This window comes from Bos indicus, chromosome 20 (genome assembly GCF_029378745.1).
Source record: "Bos indicus isolate NIAB-ARS_2022 breed Sahiwal x Tharparkar chromosome 20, NIAB-ARS_B.indTharparkar_mat_pri_1.0, whole genome shotgun sequence".
NCBI classification, from domain to species: domain Eukaryota; kingdom Metazoa; phylum Chordata; class Mammalia; order Artiodactyla; family Bovidae; genus Bos; species Bos indicus.
Genome location: NC_091779.1, coordinates 1,660,272 through 1,678,610, shown reverse-complemented (window position 1 = coordinate 1,678,610; position 18,339 = coordinate 1,660,272). Strand labels below are relative to the sequence as shown.

Below are 18,339 nucleotides of genomic sequence, written 5' to 3'. Positions count from 1 at the left end.
CGGTGTTTTGTGATCATTATGCCCATCAAGCACAGCTTGCAATAAAGAGAGTCGGAAGATAAATCCTGACCCAACGCTGTTTGCCTTTGGTGCAAACCATGTTTGACTGGCTTCTTGCTCATAACCTCTTTATCCCAACTTCATCCCCATTTTCATTCTACCAGTTTACAGCCTGAATTCCTATTGCTCACCTCTACCGCCCCTACTCCTGCGGTTTCCCGAATATGTGATTTCTTCCCTCTCTTCCAGGATCCTCAGCCTGTAAAGAACAACCTAGAATCTGGTTTTCTCACTGCCAGGCTAAGCCAGGTCCCAAGGCTAGAGTGCCTCTCCACTCTCAGCATTCTGTTGCAAACCCCCTTCATCTCTCAGCCGCCTCCACAAAAGCATCCCATGTGGTCTTCTCTATGCACGCCGGTCCCTTTTGTCAGATAGCAATGAAAGCAGTCACTGCTGAATTTGCATCTGACCCGGGTTGTGCTCTGGCTGTCACAATCTGGCTTCCTGATAAACGTGGGAAGTAAGACTAGGTCTGTGGCTGTGACTCGGAAGGCCCCACCCGGCTCTCCTGTGGAAGTTCTCATCACAGGCCCTTTCACTCTCTGCTCCAGAGTAACACTGAGTCACCTTTGTCCCTCAGGACGACCATGCTAACACTTCTAAAGGGTTTATGCACACTTTCCCTTCAGCCTATAATAATTCCCACTGTGCCCCACCTCACCGAGTTTCCAGCTCTTCTGGGGTTTCCCAGGTAAGGCTTTCCAAGACCACTACCACCACCGCCCCAGATCACGCTAAATATCCCTCTTATACACTCACTTGGCACCAGGGACCCTTCCATCAAAGTCCTTGGCACAGTTGACCTTGAACATATATTATGTCATTCTTTGATGAATGTATTTCTCTTATCTGTCTGATTATCTTCCTAAGGTAAGAATTCTGCTTAGTTTTGCTCACCTTTATATCTCTAGCACATAGCACAATGGGATTCAAATATGTGTTGCAGGGATAAATTAAAGAATGAATTTGATTTCATGGAGAGACAGGAAGAAATGACTCCCAGTTTTCCCTCGTGTTAATGTACAGGCTCTGGGCTTCCCAGGTGGCCCAGTGGCAAATAATCCACCTGCCAACGCAGGAAATGCAAGAGACACCTGTTCAATCCCTGGGTTGGGAAGATCCCCTGGAGTAGGAACTGGCAACCCACGAAAGTATTCTTACTTGGAAAATTCCATGGACAAAGAAGCCTGGCAGGCTACAGTCCCTGGGTTGCTAAGAGTCAGACATGACTGAGCACACGCGTACAGGCTCTGTCTGTGCTCTCAGGAGCACCCAGCCTTCCACTGATGAGGGCCTTCAGGAGCTAATGTGGCCAGGGCTTCTAATTCCGTTGTAGTCCACATGGCATTCATGACCCAGGAACACCAAGCCACTACCATCCCACCTCACCACGTTTATCTTGAATATGGACAGCCCAGTTTAACCTTGTTTCAGAACAAATTGTCATCATAATTAAATCCCAATGCATTTTGCACATTTTACCAAGATACTGCCTTACTGTATGAAAGAGAAAATTAGTTTTGAAATTAAAGCAGATTGTTAACTATTTTTGCTGCAATATTTCCATTAAAGTGCCAGAATTTATTACATGTGACCTAGTCCATTTCAGACAAAATGCAATTTAAAGGAGACAGGATCAGTGTAACTAAAGGAGCATTAGGGGCAGAGCATTTTGTCTTGGCTTAAACCACAACTAAAATGAAAAGACAATAAGCATCACACCAAAGGATTATTTGCTCCAGAGAAAATAAAAGCTTTATTATCATGAACGGCTTTCACAAACTCTCAGAATCCATAACTATGGTACATTAAATTTCACTCCAGTGAAAGCCACATTTTTTTCTCCTGGAAAAACCTCAACATCCGGTTCTTAAATCTTCAGCCAAAACACACTGACCTCACATCTGTGCCTGGGCCTGGTTTTCCAGGTGGCGCAAGCAGTGCTGTGGTACCCTGGTCATGCTAATGGATGGGCCTTCTTCCTCCCGAGCCAAACGGGCTGCGTCATTTTAACCGCTGAAACCATGAAATCAGGAGGGGTTCACATAGCTCTTCCCCCACACCCCCGGCACAGCGAGCCCCACTGAACCTAATCCCACATGCCGAGCTCCCATATAGGTGATGGATGAGCAGAGTCAATTGTTGTCCTTGTTTTTTGTTTGCTTGTTTGTTTCAAGGTAAAAATAATATGCTTTCTGTAATTAGGGATCAAAGAGAGCAAGATCAAAGCTATGCAAAGCATCTGCATTTGCAAACTCAGTTCGCTGACCTGACAAGGGTTTCTTGGAACTGATCCTCCCTTCTTTGCCACTGCTGCACAGTCGTCAGCTCCAAGGAAGCTTCTCACATGAGCCTCAGTTCATAATCACTTTTTTCCAATAAACAGTTCCAGATTCCCTTCTCTGTGCCAGGCAAGAAAACCACAGATGCAGCCCTGGCCTGAGAGAGCTTCTCATGGTCCGGTCCAGGGAGGGGTGGGGAGGGATTCCAACAATAAGCCCATGTCCTTTTCTGATTTACTACCTGAGGGACGTCATGCCCCCTCTTCCTTTTGACCTCTGAACGCTGTCCTTTTATTCTTTTGTGATGATTATCTGTCTTGAATTACAGCTATTTCTAGTTTTTGCCTGCTTACCCCACTCTATGAAACATCATGAGAGTAGGAATCGCTTTTCTTTCCTTGTAAAGGACGTCTTAAGTCCAAGACGTCTTTGTTTAATTGAACTTCCCTGGTGGTCCCGTGGCTAAGGCTTCACCTTCTGATGCAGAGGGTGTGGGTTTGATCCCTGGTCAGGGAGCTAAGATTCTACATGCCTTGTGGCCATAAAATGATATTGTAACAAATTCGATAAAGAATTTAAGAATGGCCCACATCAAAAAGAAAAACAATTTAAAAAGAAAAAGACACTAAAGACTTCAACATTATTGAACCCTTGTCTGTTCCATATGAGCCAACACTCTGGTCTTCAAAGTTTACTTTCCTCACAGTTTCCCAGCTCCTTTGGATCTAGTCTCCTCCCAGCTGCCTGGGACTCTCTCTAAGACGTGTATCCGGCCATGCCATTCCCAGCTTTTCTATCTGCACCCCCCCCACCATCCAGAGCAAAAAACTCCTCCAACAGCAACAAGGTTCCCCCCAATCTGACTCCAACCTAGTATGTACAGCCTAACCTCCTCCCACTCCACTCTACTCATCTCCTTGCATGCGTTCATGAATGTTAAGTCGCTTCAGTTGAGTCCAACTCTTTCTGACCCTATGGACTGTAGCTCGTCAGGCTCCTCTGTTCATGGGGATTCTCCAGGCAAGAACACTGGAGTGGGTTGCCATGCCCTCCTCCAGGGGATCTTCCCGACCCAGGGATGGAACCTGTACCTCTTATGTCTCCTGCATTCACAGGTGGGTTCTTTACCACTAGCCCCACCGGGGAAGCCCACTCACCTCCTTGTTACCTTCTAAAGCACATCAGAGGATATGACACATCAGTGGCTTAGCACATGCTGTTCCCTCTACCTGGGACACTGTTCCATTTTACCTATTTACCAAGGGAAGTAACTTCCATTTGGGAGAATGAATGAATAGTAGCCATATCACTACTAATCATGGTAATAAAGGCTCTTGTTTCTTGAAGTTACAAGGCACTATTATAAAATGTTTGCTTTTGTTATCTTATATATTCTTAAAAAAATTACCATAAGGTAGGTAAATGATTACTCCTGTTTCCCAGAAGAATAATCAAGGCTTGGAGTGAATAAGGTGAGTAAGTAATTTGTTCAAGTCCAGAACTATGCGATGCTGAAAGCTGGAGTTCTTTCAAGGTCTGTCAAACTTGAGAGCTTGGGTTCTTAACTTCTATGCCAGACAGCAAGTTGCAATTTAAATGTCAACTCCTCTCTGCAACTTTTTCTGATCATTCCCCGCCCCTGCTGTGGGATTAGTCACTCTGTCCTCCGAGTACTTGTAGCACTTTGTACAGACTGCTGCTTATATTATCTGGACATTTCTTTTGTAAATCCCTCACACTCATCTCACCAGGGAACAAAGTCCCAGGGGACAGGAATTGTCATCTGCATCCCTGAGACCCTCCAAGTGTTTATCACATTGCCTGAAAAGCTGTAAATGTTTCACATTTGTTGAATGAATTTAGAGAAAAAAAAAAAAATGGAAACATTAAAAAGAGAAACAGTCCAGACTGAAAAGACAGAGCAGAACAAGACCAGGAGTCCTGACTTTAGCCCCTGATTTTCTGCACATTTTTGAACAAGTTCCTTCACCTCCATCCCCCCACCTCTGTCTTCAAAATAAAACCATCTGCCTTTCCGGCTTCACAGGCTGGTTAGAAGAAAAGTGAAATTATATACATGAAAATGTTTCAGTAAGTTTGACTATCTCATTAATTCCTATTTTTAAAGAAATAGTGTTTGAGGGTGTTTTTTTCCCCTGATTATAAAAGGAAAGCAAAATCATTTTAGAAAAAGCAAAACTGCAGAAATATACAAATCATGTGTCCTTTAAGCAGGAGATGCCAATGTTATTTTAGCTTCAGAACAAGGCCCCTGGGTCTGACCTCTAGGCGGTCCAGAGGCTCTGGTGAGGGGTCACATTCCTTCCCTGCTTTAACATTCATTGCCCATGATGACTTTCTTACTGTTGTTTCTGATATTTCTATAATCCTCTCAATAAATTTAAATTTTAGGATTTCCTTATTGTTAAAAAATTATCACGAATACGTAATGGCTACATAAATTCATCACTCTGTGAATGTAGCATGAGTCTAGGAAAACGGAGCTGATTTCCCTGAAGTCACAGAGAAGGCCAGTGCCCTGGTGGGGACGACATAGACGGGGACCCGCAGGGAAGCCTGCTTCACTTGCTATTGTTCGGCAGCGTTTCTCCGCGAGCAGCTCCAGTCCCTCACGACATTCCCAGGCAAGGTGCCTCCATGGTGAGATTTTTCCTCCCTGTCTGGGATTCAAGACTTTGTGGTAGACATCTGGTGGCTGGTTTCATCTCAAAGTTGAGGGGTGGCTATGTTCACAACCCAGCTGTGGCAAATATTTTAAGTCAGGGCCATAAAATAACTTGTAATCTGACTCCTAACACTTGTATCAGAGTAGGGACAACGCTATAGCACAGAAGGGGGTGAGTGTGTGCTCAGACGTTCAGTTGTGCCCAACTCTCTGCAACCCAGTGGACTGTAGCCCACCAGTCTCCTCTGTCCTTGGGATTCTTCAGGCAAGAACACTGGAGTGGGTTGCCATGCCCTCCTCAAGCAGAGCTTCCCAACCCAGGGATCCAACCTGCGCCCCTTATGTCTCTTGCATTGGCAGGTGGGTTCTTTACCACCAGTGCTACCTGGGAACACTAGAGGGAAACAATGGCTCTTACTTACTGAAGGGCTGCTATGTGTTCCATTCTGTGCTGCGAGCCTTAACACATATGTCCCAGTCCTCACTATGGGACTGACAGGTGCCAACCATTATTAGCCCCATTTTACCAGGGCTTCCCTGGTAACTCAGACAGTAAAGAATCTGCCTGCAATGCTGCAGACGTAGGTTCAGTCTTTGGGTTGGGAAGATCCCCTGGAGAAGAGAATGACAATCCATTCCAGTATCCTGGCCTGGAGGAGTCCATGGACAGAGGACCCTGGTGGGCTACAGTCCATGGGGTTGCAAAGAGTCAGACATGACTGAGCAACGAACACAATAACACACAGCCTCATTTTACAGACAAGGAAACTGAGGAAGCTGAACTGTCATGAGGAGACTTCTTAGCTATGAGATAAGGTCGCCTCACTCGCTGAGAAAAAGAGGACCAGATCCCAGCCAGCAAAATCTTTCCAAACTCCAAACCATATGCCCAAAGCCCTATAGTCCTTAGAAAGCAACATTGGGTGTAAGGGTGCTCATCAGGGCCTAAACGGAAGACCTTCTAAAGTCTGCAAGGTTTGCCAAGGATGAGGTAAGACCAGCCTTGCTTCTAGCACCAGGGAATAGGATAGGAGATGTGATAGAGTCTACCCTTTAAGAACACACTTAAAAGTACTTATTCAAAATCAGATGGGGCCAGCTCCACTGACAGAAGCCAAAAGACACTGAGATATTTGCAGGCAATTTCATTAGGATAATGATACACTGGTCCTGCATTTCCTGCTGCTGCTAAGTCACTTCAGTTGTGTCCGACTCTATGCGACCCCATAGACAGAAGCCCACCAGGCTCCCCTGTCCCTGGGATTCTCCAGGCAAGAACACTGGAGTGGGTTGCCATTGCCTTCTCCAATGCATGAAAGTGAAAAGTGAAAGGGAAGTCGCTCAGTCGTGTCTGACTCTTCGCTACCCCATGGACTGCAGCCCACCAGGCTCCTCCGTCCATGGGATTTTCCAGGCGAGAGTACTAGTACTCCCTGTACTCTTCCCAAACCTGGTCTCTGCCTCCCTGTATCTGCCAATAGCAGCCCCTGGGGTGGCCAGGGGAGGCCACAGCTTTTCCAGGGTCTGGGCTCACCTGCCCTGCAGAACCACAAGGCTCGTGTTACTGAGTCAGGTGTGAAACTGTCAAGGCAGTAGCGTGTCTATTATCTAGGGGAGCTCTTACCTCCTGGCAGAGGTCTGTTCAATTGGGTGGACCAGAGAGAATGCAGTGGCTATTTTTAAAAATTTAGGAACTTTTGGTGCTTCTCTGGCAGTCCAGTGGTTAAGAATCCATTTGCTAATGCAGAGGGCACCGGTTCAATCCCTGCTCTGGGAAGATCCCACACAACTAAGCCTGTGCTCCACAACAAGAGAAGCCGCCACAGTGAGAAGCCCCAGGTACTGCAACTAGAAAAAGCCCTCAGTGATGGAGACCTGGTGCCGCCAAAAATAAAAATAAATAAAATTTAGGAAAAAAATTAAGAACGTCACAATTCCCATCATGTGACTTATCATGCGACAAAAGGAAGCTTTGGAAATGAGGCTGGATTTTTATGCTCTGGCTCTCAAATTTTAATTTGCCTAAAAGAATGCTACTATACAAAGCCAATGAAGCATTTGGAATTTTATATAGGTATTCAAAACAAATCCTTAAGGGAAAGTCTGGCATGAAAATCTTTTCTCGTCTTACTTTTTAAGTCATAATTTTTTTTAAAGCTAACCACTGATTTGTGCTTTCAGTTAGTTTTGTTCTTTCCATTCATTCATGCTCACGGCTCAGATGAGCACCTCTACTTGCCATGCTCTGGGCCAGTGGGCAGGAACCCCTGCCCAGGAACCTGAAGGAGGAAGGGAGTTGGCATGGTGGAAGACCTTGTCTTGAGATGAAAATTAGGAGGGTTTGTTCTAGACCAGGGGTCCTCAACCTCCAGGATCTAATGCCTAATAATCTGAGGTGGAGCTGATGTAATAATAGTAGATATAAAGTGCATAATACATGTAATGTGCTTGAAACATCCTGAAACCATACCTCCCCCTCATCCATGGAAAAAATCTTTTCTAGGAACCTGGTCCATGGTGCCAAAAAGTTTGGAGACTGCTGCTCTAGCAATGGCACCCCACTCCAATACTCTTGCCTGGAAAATCCCATGGACGGAGGGGCCTGGTGGGCTACAGTCCATGGGGTTGCTAGGAGTCGGACACGACTGAGCGACTTCACTTTCACTTTTCACTTTCATGCATTGGAGGAGGAAACGGCAACCCACTCCAGTGTTCTTGCCTGGAGAATCCCAGGGACGGGGGAGCCTGGTGGACTGCCGTCTATGGGGTCACACAGAGTCGGACATGACTGAAGCGACTTAGCAGCAGCAGCAGCAGCAGCTCTAGACAAAGGTAGTGGCCTGTAGGAGAATGCAGAAGGGGAAAGGAGCACTCCGGGAGCAACAGAGCAGTTCCCTCGAGCTGGCACAAGTGTGGGAGTTAAGGGGCACCGGGGAAAGGCATAGCCTGGACTGGGTGCCCGAGAGCCATGCTGAGCAGCTGGGCCTTCATCCTGGGAAACTGTGGGGCCAATGATGCTTTATCTCCAAGAGAAGTGCTACTTTAGAAGACCAAGTTGGCCAGTGTGAAGAACTGGAACAGAACGAGAAAGAAGGGAGTGTGTCTTATTAGAAGCTGTAGCAACGGCAGCAGTGAGAGATAGTCATGGCCAGACCCAGGCTGGTGGCATCAGTGGGAGAGAGAAGCGCTTCCGTTTGAGAGGTCTTTAGACTAGAATGAGCACAATATAGAGAAGAGCTGCATGTGGAAGAAGACGACTCTTTGTCCTTCCAAAGCCCTTTAGAATCTCCTTGTCTCCATTCTGCATTGTCTTCTGTAAGACCTGCTATTTCATAAGCACCAACATTCAAATAAACAGAAAATTTTTCTGATTTCACAGGTTTTTATGGTTCAGTCACCAGAATTGAACAGCTTGATCCTAAAGATATCATTGCCATCATAAAACCACCAATATTTTATGCCATCTTATAGGTTTCTAAAAGTTACCACACAGTCATCCCATTAGGTTCCACGGTCTAGGCAGAAAAGCAGCTAGGTTTAAGGTGCTCATTATGACCTTTAGAATATTTGATGCCTAAATAGCAATTTAAGGTATTAATAGTGTAGGAGTATTTAAGTATATCCTATTTAAGTATATTTAAGTAATAGTTAAGTATATTCTATTTAAGATCAGGGACTCTAGCAATGGCACCCCCTGGGTTCAAATTCTAGCTCTTTCAACAAAGAAACTGTGTGGTCACAGGCAAGCTACATAACCTTTCCATGCTCATTATTTCGTTTGTAAAATACGAGTACCTGATGCAGATTAAGTGAGGTGAAGCACATATGGTGACTTAACTTTCCGCCTGGAACACCGATGTTTTCTCAATAAATGAGAGCTTTAGTATACACATCATTTTTTAATGAAGTGTTAAGTCACCAAGTGAAGGTCAAGAGTCAACTGACCACTTCCGGTCGAGCCCCCCACCTCCTCAGGTCCTGGGCTGCCCTCAGGCGTGCTGTCCACGGGATGGGCTTGATGTGGGTGGGGCTGGCACTGCCTCCATGCCCCTGCACAGGCCGCCTGAGTCGCTGGGCTCACAGGTGGCAGAGAGTAATCAAGCAGGTGGGCCATTTGTCATTTGGAAAGAGAAGTCAGAGCTTTGAAATCCCGGCTCTCTGATGACTCAGGTGCTTTTTGAGGGATGTTTTCCACTTTTTTTTTTCCTTTTTGAATAAACTGCTCTGAAATTCTGGAGCTAGCCTCATCTCAACTGCATTTACCTGTATTTAATTACTCGGTAGACTCCTCTGTGAAAACTGGGGTAATTAGGCCCAAAATATATCACCAAGAGGCTTATTTTAACTACCTAAAATAAAGCTAGATCCTAATTTCAACAAAATTATCAGATCATTTCCCTTCTAAGAACTTCTGGTGGTGCTCAGGATTCCTGATTCTCCCTGTGGGATTGTCCAGCCTCTGCAGTGGGAGGCCAGAGGCTGGGCACAGCCTTTTCTAGAGCAGTCAGCAGCAGGACTCATAAGCCAGAGAGGGGTTCTCTGATGCCCCCTCACCTGTACAGGTGAACTTGGACATTTTCCCCCACACTTTGAGACCTGGGGACAACACAAGGTACCCACGGTCTGATGTCAGAGGCGCCTTGGTTCACATCCCATCCTGCTACTAGCCATGTGACCTTCACTATGATGCTTCCATCTTTGGAAGCTCAGTCAGTCTATTCTCCTGACCAATGGGAGAGGGTGACACTTACCTGTGAGCCTCAAAAATGAACTCCATCGCACAATAGGGATTTTCAGTTAAACTTTCTTATATTTTAGCAATCTCTCGAGATTACAATCAGTGCAATAATATACTACCTTGCTGCAGTTTAATTGGTAGCAAGATCTCTTTCTACTGAGATCATAAAATCATGGTGCATCTTACACTGGATAAAATATGACTGTAGCACATAGAAACCATTCCCTGGTAAAAATGCACACTCTTAGATTACTGGCTTTTTCCATTGCGTGTTTGCTCTTACACTACAACCTTCTTAAAGAGCTAAGAATATGTGAAAGGGAATATTGGTTATAAAGGAGCTTTTGGATTAAGCCAGAAAACACCAATTACTTCAGTCAATACATAATATTTGCAAGAATCTTGTACACATTGCTGTTCTCTAATCTTATGCTTGTAACAGACATCACAGATCAATTCAGCACTTCTTCCCACTGAGCCAAGATGTAGCCTGAGAATTTTTTTCAACACAGTACAACAGGCAGCCATTGCCAACCCACCAGAGCTGGCACATAAAGTGAAATCTATTTTCTGCCCCTGACTCAGGGCCTCAGAAGGCAGGGAAAGAGAGAAAGAGGATGGGCATTGGCCAAATTAGGAAACTTAGATATATGACAAAGATCTCAAAAAATAATACAGTTCACTGTGCAAGGTCTAGAGTGTGGAAACTTTCTCCTACTTGCCCTTATCCAAAAGGTCCTTTCTACCAAACCACGCTGCCTTTCTCAGCATCAAAGTCAAAATCTTTGGTCATTTCAGTAAATAAACATTTATCTGACAGATTAGACTCTGGCAAAGAGAGGAAGAGAGAGAAGCAGCCATGTAAAAGTTTGTTTTTCTTTTTGTAAAAATTTCCTTTTGCTCATTTGTTACCATCAACATTCCATTGTTCAGGCAGATGGTCTACAGAGAAAACTCAGGAATGGCTATTTCCAGCAAATGATAATTACAATGTGCTGCACACAAGAATCAATCCACCCTAGCTAGGGCTTCTGTAATTTTAATACCAACACCTTCTATTGCAACGTGTCTACTCCTACAAATAAGAAAAAAAAGTCACTATTTAACCCCACATAGTGACACAAGAGCAATGCAGCCTACACCCAGTCGAGGCCTCTTGGGATTTCAGAACTAGATGCTTCTGGTTTTTGTCATAAATATTGATTGTTTAATATTCCCAAGTAATGGAAACCAGCCAATAAAAATCATATCTGGAAAATTTAAAGTGATGGTTGGAATGGCAATCTCGTCTCCTTGTCAAATTTCAATTTGAATTTAAATTGGGGCCTTCAGTGCTGATACAGAGACCCCTGACCTCTGAGTAATTACTTTCCAACATAATTTTCTTTAATTTGGATGAGATAGTTCTAAGAATTGCTGGAAAGGCCTATTTTATGAAAATGAAGCTAAATCTTAGGAAAGACCTGTTTTATTTCTTCCTTCTAGTTCAGGCCCCTGAAGAAGGATATGGCGATCCACTCCAGTATTCTTGCCTGGGAAATTTCATGGACAGAAGACCCTAGTACGCTACAATCCATGGGGCTGCAAAAGAGTCAGACAGGACTTAGCATCTAAAGAACAACAAAAGTTTAGGCACATCCCTGTTTCTAGTGAGGTGTGCTTGCTACACATCTCTAGTACTCTCTACTCGGCACTCTCATCACTGTAATTACAGCAGCGAATCCAAGAGTCACTGAGACTAACGACACAGCTAGCAACTCAGAACTGCAAGGCTCCCAGCGTTAGGCTGGAGTGAAGTGAAGTGAAAGTCTCTCAGTCATGTCCGACTCTTTGCATGGACTCTTCGCATGGACTCTTCGTCCGTGGAATTCTCCAGGCCAGAATACTGGAGTGGGTAGCCTTTCCCTTCTCCAGGGGATCTTCCCAAGCCAGGGATCAAACCCGGACTGCAGGCAGATTCTTTTACCAACTGAGCCACCAGGGAAGCCCAGCATCAGGCCTGGGCAGGGCAGGGAAAGTCTGAACAGGCAATTCTTTACACTCTACCCACACTTCCTGAAATGTGGGTTCCTGGTATTCAGAAAAAGTGTTCCCTGAAAAAGGAAAGGCAACCTAAATTGAGAGAAAAGCATATACAAAAATATGAAGGTATAGTATAGCACCACACTTTCAGGGAGTATTTCACTCATTCCTTTGCTCAACAAACATTTATTGAGCATCCACAGTAAACCAGGTACCCTGCTAGGTGAGAAGGATAAAAAGGATGAGTTAAATGTGGTCCCTGTCCTCATGGCAGTCCATGGAATGTAGCGGTCATGAGCACAGAAGTCAGAAAACCCCCTCGTAAATGACTAAGTGTGGCAAGCCTGATGACTGAGTGTGTCACCACGGGTGCTGGGAGCCGAGTGGGGAGTGGGGTGGGGAGGCACCAGGTCAGAGGTGCTGAGAGCAGCAGGACTTGGCGAGTGGCTAGAAGTGGTGGCGGTGAGGGAGGGGCCAAGGGCAGCGCCTCAGTTCTAGGAGGTCAGCTCCATAAGCTGAGATGGTGAGTGCTGGCAGTGTGGCGGAGACTCCAGGGGGTTCGTGATGAGTTGGGATTGGGATACAGTGAGTGTGAGGTACTTGAGAGGCATCCCATTGGAGGGCATGGTTTTCCTGCAGGCCCAGACTCATTTCTGAGCCTTTGTGCTGAGTGTATAAGAGGCTCTCAGAAAATGCTGCGTGAATAAACAGATGCATACTATGTAGAAGAAACACACGTGCAAGTGCTTCTCAGGTATTACTACATTTAACTGTCACAGCAACTCTATGAAAAAGGTCTGTTATTACCCCCATTTTACAGATAGGCCCAAGTCTCAAGTCTTACGGTACAAGAGAAGAACTATAGACGTCAACTTCACGGATGAAAATGACTTAGAAACGAAACAAAACAGGCAAAGGAAAAGATGCTCAGTACCAACAGCCGTCAGATAAACACAGATGAAAACCACAATGAGGTGCCACTAGAACTGTTAAAACCCAAAGGACTGACAGTATCAAGTGCTGCTGAGGATGCAGGCGAACACGGAACACCTGTACACTGATGGGAAAGTAAAATGGCAAAACAGGGAAAAGAGCTTGGCAGGCTTTTATAAGGTTAGACACACACTTCCCGTAGGCCCCAGCAATTCCACTCCTACATTTCTACCCGAGAGAAATTACAGTTTGTTCACACAAAATTTACATGTAAATGTTCACAGCAACAGTACTCACAATAGCCAAAAATCATAAACAATTCAATATCTATCAACTGAAAAAGAATAAACAAAATGTAATATATTCATACAGTGCAATACCTTTTAGTAATTAAAAGCAATTTCATACTGAAATACCCTAAAATATAGACAAACTTCAAAAAAAACTATTCACAAAAAGAAGCCAGATACAAAGGGCCTCCAACTGTATGATTTCAGTTATATGAAATTTCCAGGAAAGGCAAATCTATAGACAGAAAACAGTGGTTGCTGACCTAGCTAGGGTAGGGGTAAAGAGGTAGGGGTGGGCTGGACAGTCACTGCAAACAGGACTTTTGGGGTGAAAAAGTATTGTAAACTAAATTATGGTTATGGTTGCACAACTGTATGCATTATAAAAGTCATCAAACTGAATACTTATAATGGTTAAATTTAAAGGTATGTAAATTATATCTTATGAAGCTGTTAAAAAAAAGAAAGATGAGAGCACTATGTGGTTTAGAAGAATGGGGAGATCTCAACCAGGTTGATGAGGTTGGGGCAGCTTTACAGGGGAGTCTGTTTGTGCTGGACCTAGAAGACTAGGTAGGATTACAATTCCAGACAAAGAAGGCAGCATGAAAGTGAACAAGTGCCAGGCACGTTTGGGCAACATCAGTTCAGTTCAGTTCAGTTGCTCAGTCGTGTCTGACTCTTTGATACCCCAAGGACTGCAGCACGCCAGGCTGCAGCTGGGGCAATATGCCGATATCCACTTTGGCTAGATACTGTGGATGGATAAAAGTAGATGAAAAGGCTGAAAATTTTGGTTATGGCCAGATCACAGAAGCTGAGAATGGCCAGACTAGTGCATTTATACCTTAATTTGGCAGACAGTAGGGAGCCGCTGAACATTCTAGAGTAGGGGAGTGTCCTGGCAAACATTAACAGACCAGCAGTGAGCAGTGTGCATTGGAGGGCAAGCAACCGGGACACGGCACCAAACAAAGGTCTCAGCATGAAACGGCCAGACTCGGCTCGCCTGACTATGTTGCTGATGTGAAGGGACAGAGAGACACACTGCACCCAAGAGAAAGCAAAATAATAACAGACGCCAATTACTTGGTGCTTTCTATGGTCCAGGCACTGTTTTAAAGACTCACTGCTCTAAAAAAGAGACAGAGACTTAAGAGCCTGCTATATATGGAATGAGCCAAATAGATTGATGATCGTCTTTAGGTCTGGCTCCAAAGAGAAGGAATAAAGATTAGGGAGGTCATAAAATGCTTATCTAAGGTGCATTACGGGAACCACAGATGTGGAAACTTGTAACTGAATAAAAAATAATGGCGATGCTCTAAAGGTGGAAGGATGGACAAATGACAGAGGATGGTTCCCATGGCTCTCTGCTGCAGAAGGCACTGCTGGTGCTCTCCATGGATGTCACCACTAGGAACCAAGCACCCACATGAGTAGACGGGACTGAATGGGGAGGAAGAAGACTGTTACACTCAGCTGCTTCGAAGCAGGGATCAAATACCTGCCCAGCAACTGTTAGAATAAACCCTCAGCACCATATGTTCTGTATCCAGGAAGCAGGACTATAGTCACTGATAGTCGACATCCCCAAACCTGGCTCATATCATACTATTTTAAAGTAGAGATCTCAAACTGGCTTTCTGAAAGCCGAATCCAGATGTTTGGGGATCATAAAATGTTTATAAATATTTTTAAGCAGCTGCCAACCCTTAAACATCAGGAAATTTCACATAAAGTATGGAATTTTCAGCTTCTCTCGAGAGGTTGGGAGTTCTGGCAGCTGTATAGCTAATCCCACATAGTTTCAATCAATCAAAGCTGAGTAGCACTTGTCTCCATTAAACTTTAGAGTTCCTGCCTGGTGCATTTCATTTTTTCCTTCACTCATTCATTCACTCAACAAGTATTTATCAAGTACCTACTATATTCCAGGCACTGCTGAAGGGTCTGGAGATACAAATGAACAAAACAGACAAAGATCTTTTCATTCTTCAGCTCATATTATTACAAGGAGAGCCAGCCAATAAGCAAAGAAATGAAATTATATATATATATATATATATATATATACATTCACATACACACACATACACACACATAGATATATACAGATATATATCACTTATATAGTGATAAGTACTAGAAGAGTCCCTTGGACTGCAAGGAGATCAAACCAGTCAATCCTAAAGGAAACCAGTCCTGAATATTCATTGGAAGGACCGATGCTGAAGCTGAAACTCCAATACTTTGGTCACCTGATGCCAAGAATGGACTCATTGGAAAAGACCCTGATGCTGGGAAAGATTGAAGGCAGGAGGAGAAGGGGACGACAGAGGATGCGATGGTTGGATGGCATCATCGACTCGATGGACACGAGTTTGAGTGAGCTCTGGGAGTTGGTGATGGACAGGGAAGTCTGGTGTGCTGCAGTCCGTGGGGTCACAAAGAGTTGGACACAACTGAGCGGCTGAAATGAACTGAACTGAACTAAGAAACATGAAGGAGCAAGGTGTAGAGACGGAAAGCACACGGACAAGTGCTGGATACTGTGGACAGAGCAGTCAGGCAGGGAAGTCTCTCTGATAAGGTGGCACCTAAGCCAAGATTTGATTAACATCAGGGTATAAGCAAGGAAGAGACAGGCCAAGCAGAGGGAATAGCAGATGGAATAATGTTTTATGTGTGGGAGAAACACATAAAAGAACCGTCAAGGCGGGGAGGGCATTTCATGTTCTAGCAATGGTTTGGGTTTTATACTGAGTGAGGTGGAAGACCACTAGCAAGACTGAGCAAAGGAGTGACACAGTTGGACGTGCCTTACTTACAAAATCTTCTCTCTGGTGACAGAACTTTCCACCATTTATAGATGAGGAAGTTGAGACTAAGAGAGGCTCCGCTTACCTGCTACATTCATCTTGGGAGACAAGTCCTAAGCCCAATTTTATCTTAGCAACTCGAGTTAACTCTCATGTTCTCCCAACCCACGTAGGAAAAATCTGACCTTTATAATCCAAAACAAAGCAACAATTGTTGCTGGGCATTTAATATGACCGACGTTCCAGAAAATTCATCCCTTGACCCCAAACAGTTTGGAATGTTTGACAAGAGGAAAAGATCTACTTACAATCAGAACATGATCCCGCCCCATCGTGATGACTGTCCGGTTGACCGTGCGAAGCAGCTGGACCATGATTTCTTGGATGTGGTGGTAGGTGAAGGCCTGTAACACAGAGACATCTGTGTGACAACCAGGACACTGTACAATGTCTGCACACCGCTTCCAAAGGACGTGCGACAGTGGTAAGCATGGCGATCACCACGCCCACCACCAACAGTACCAGCAGCAGCACCATCATCGCCATCGAGCTTCCTTGCCATCACCACCTGCTTGGGGCATCAGGAACTTCACTAACCACCTTAAACTTAAGTCAGTAATTAAGAACTTAAACTCTGGAATCAGAAACTTACGGTTCAGGATACTAACTCTGTCGAGAATTACTATATTATATTGGATGAGTTACCTAACTTCTCTGAACCTTGGTTTCTTCATCCGTGTAACAGGATCTAACCTGGAATAAGAGGGAATTTAATGCAGGAAACTGGTTATACAGGTGATGAAAAAGCTGAGACACCAAGGTAACCTAAGGATTAACAATGGCAGGCAGCCGCTGTTCCCTCTAGGCTGGAGTCTAGGCTGGAGAGACAAAAAGAAGAAGGCAGTGTTTCTGTAGCTGGGACTGGGGTTAGGTAATGAAAACCGTAACTACGGGAGAGCTCGTGCAGTTGAAAGTGCTTTATCCACTTTGGAGGAAAGCAGTCAACAATGAGCCAGGGCGTAACATTCACAGGATGCTGCCACTTTAAATCCAAGTCCCTGAACCTTGTAGGACTTGGTGGTGCTTTTGAGCACACGTTGTGGCAGGGAAGTGTTTTACGTATGTCTGCCTGTGTCCTCAGGTCCCTTTACCAGCATAGACTTAAGACACAGAGTTTCATCCATGCATACTTGGGAGAGTAGCCGTGGCCAAGTGGAAAGGCTGTGGGATTGTAAACTCAGTAGCTCTGGACCTGAGTTCCAACTTTGCCCTCACCTGCTGTGTGACCTCACTTATCATCTTAACCTTTCTGAGCTTCAGGTTTCTTATTTATAAACCGTGAAAGGTTTTCTAACCAGTCTTTCATCGTTGATGTGAACATAAAAGTGAAAAATGAATTCTGAAAAAATTCACTTGCCTAATTCCACTGCAGGAAAAACTGCAGGTCTGAGATAAACCCTGGATATCAGCGATTTCTGAATTGCACGTGGGTTATTCTGACAGCTAAGAACCATGACACAACACAGTGAAGTGCTAGAAATGAAGGTTTGGATTTGGGAACATCCTGTGACTCCAGGACCTAACAATAGCCTGACATAAAGAAAGTGATAAAGAAATGGTGGCTGAAAAAGCAGGTGACCATTCACTCATTCATGAAGCACCTTATATATCTTTGCTGCATCCAGCGTAACTATGGTTTATCTCTTAATGTAACAAATGAATGGAAAATAGGTTCACAGTTGCAAAAGAGAGAACAAGAAAACAAGAAGTGCTTATTAAAAAATGTCCTTCCCTCCCAGTGGGCCTTCAGTGACTCTTGGCACCCAAAGGTAAATAATCCAGAGCTTTCTTTCCCTCTCTGCCCTACACTCACTTCTATATGCTGGCTAATCCCTGATTCCCCAGCCCTGTGGAGCTCACTGCAGGACCTCTGCCACCAGAGCTGCCATCAGAGCATGTATTTTACAGAAACAATTCTCAGACTCCATTAAGTTCAGCCAGACCTTAGTCTCTTGCTAGGCTTGAGCTCCCCATTATCCTGCCTTTCCCCACATCTTACGTTTTCCTCCTGATGCTCAAGTGGGCAAGAGAACATGCCCCTTTACTTCCTGGCTACAGGTGAACGTCCCTCCTGGTCTCCTTCCCCTTTGTTTCTTTAAGCCTTTTTGCTGGTTTACAGTCTCCTATTTCTTGCACCATGTGAGCACGATGCTTATAGCTTACTAAGTCCTGGCACACTGCTAAACACTTTAGTTCCTCTCACAACGAGATGGATGATATTATGATCTCCATTGTTCAGATAAGGAGACTGAAGCCAGAGAGGTCAAGTAATTTGTACAGAGAGAGCCAGCTAGAAAGTCAGGGAAAAAGGATTCAAACCCAGAAGTTTGGCTGCAGAACCTTCCCCTCATCCAATCTCACCCAGACTGGCTGGAACAGGGACACAGATCTCTGGTTGTTACTTTGAAACCTCGTTAGCCTCTTCCATACATCAAAATGGACAGAC

The 18,339-nt window shown here is 44.7% G+C and overlaps 1 protein-coding gene across 1 annotated transcript in view; it reads right to left on the bottom strand.

Annotated features, from left to right (window-relative positions):
• The window catches only part of DOCK2 (dedicator of cytokinesis 2), a 458,208-nt gene that overhangs the window by 238,564 nt on the left and 201,305 nt on the right, over positions 1-18,339 (bottom strand). Inside the window, exon 27 of the mRNA XM_070774484.1 lies at positions 16,142-16,237. Within this exon, the coding sequence (XP_070630585.1) occupies positions 16,142-16,237 (96 nt within the window). The remainder of the gene's footprint in view (positions 1-16,141; positions 16,238-18,339) is intronic.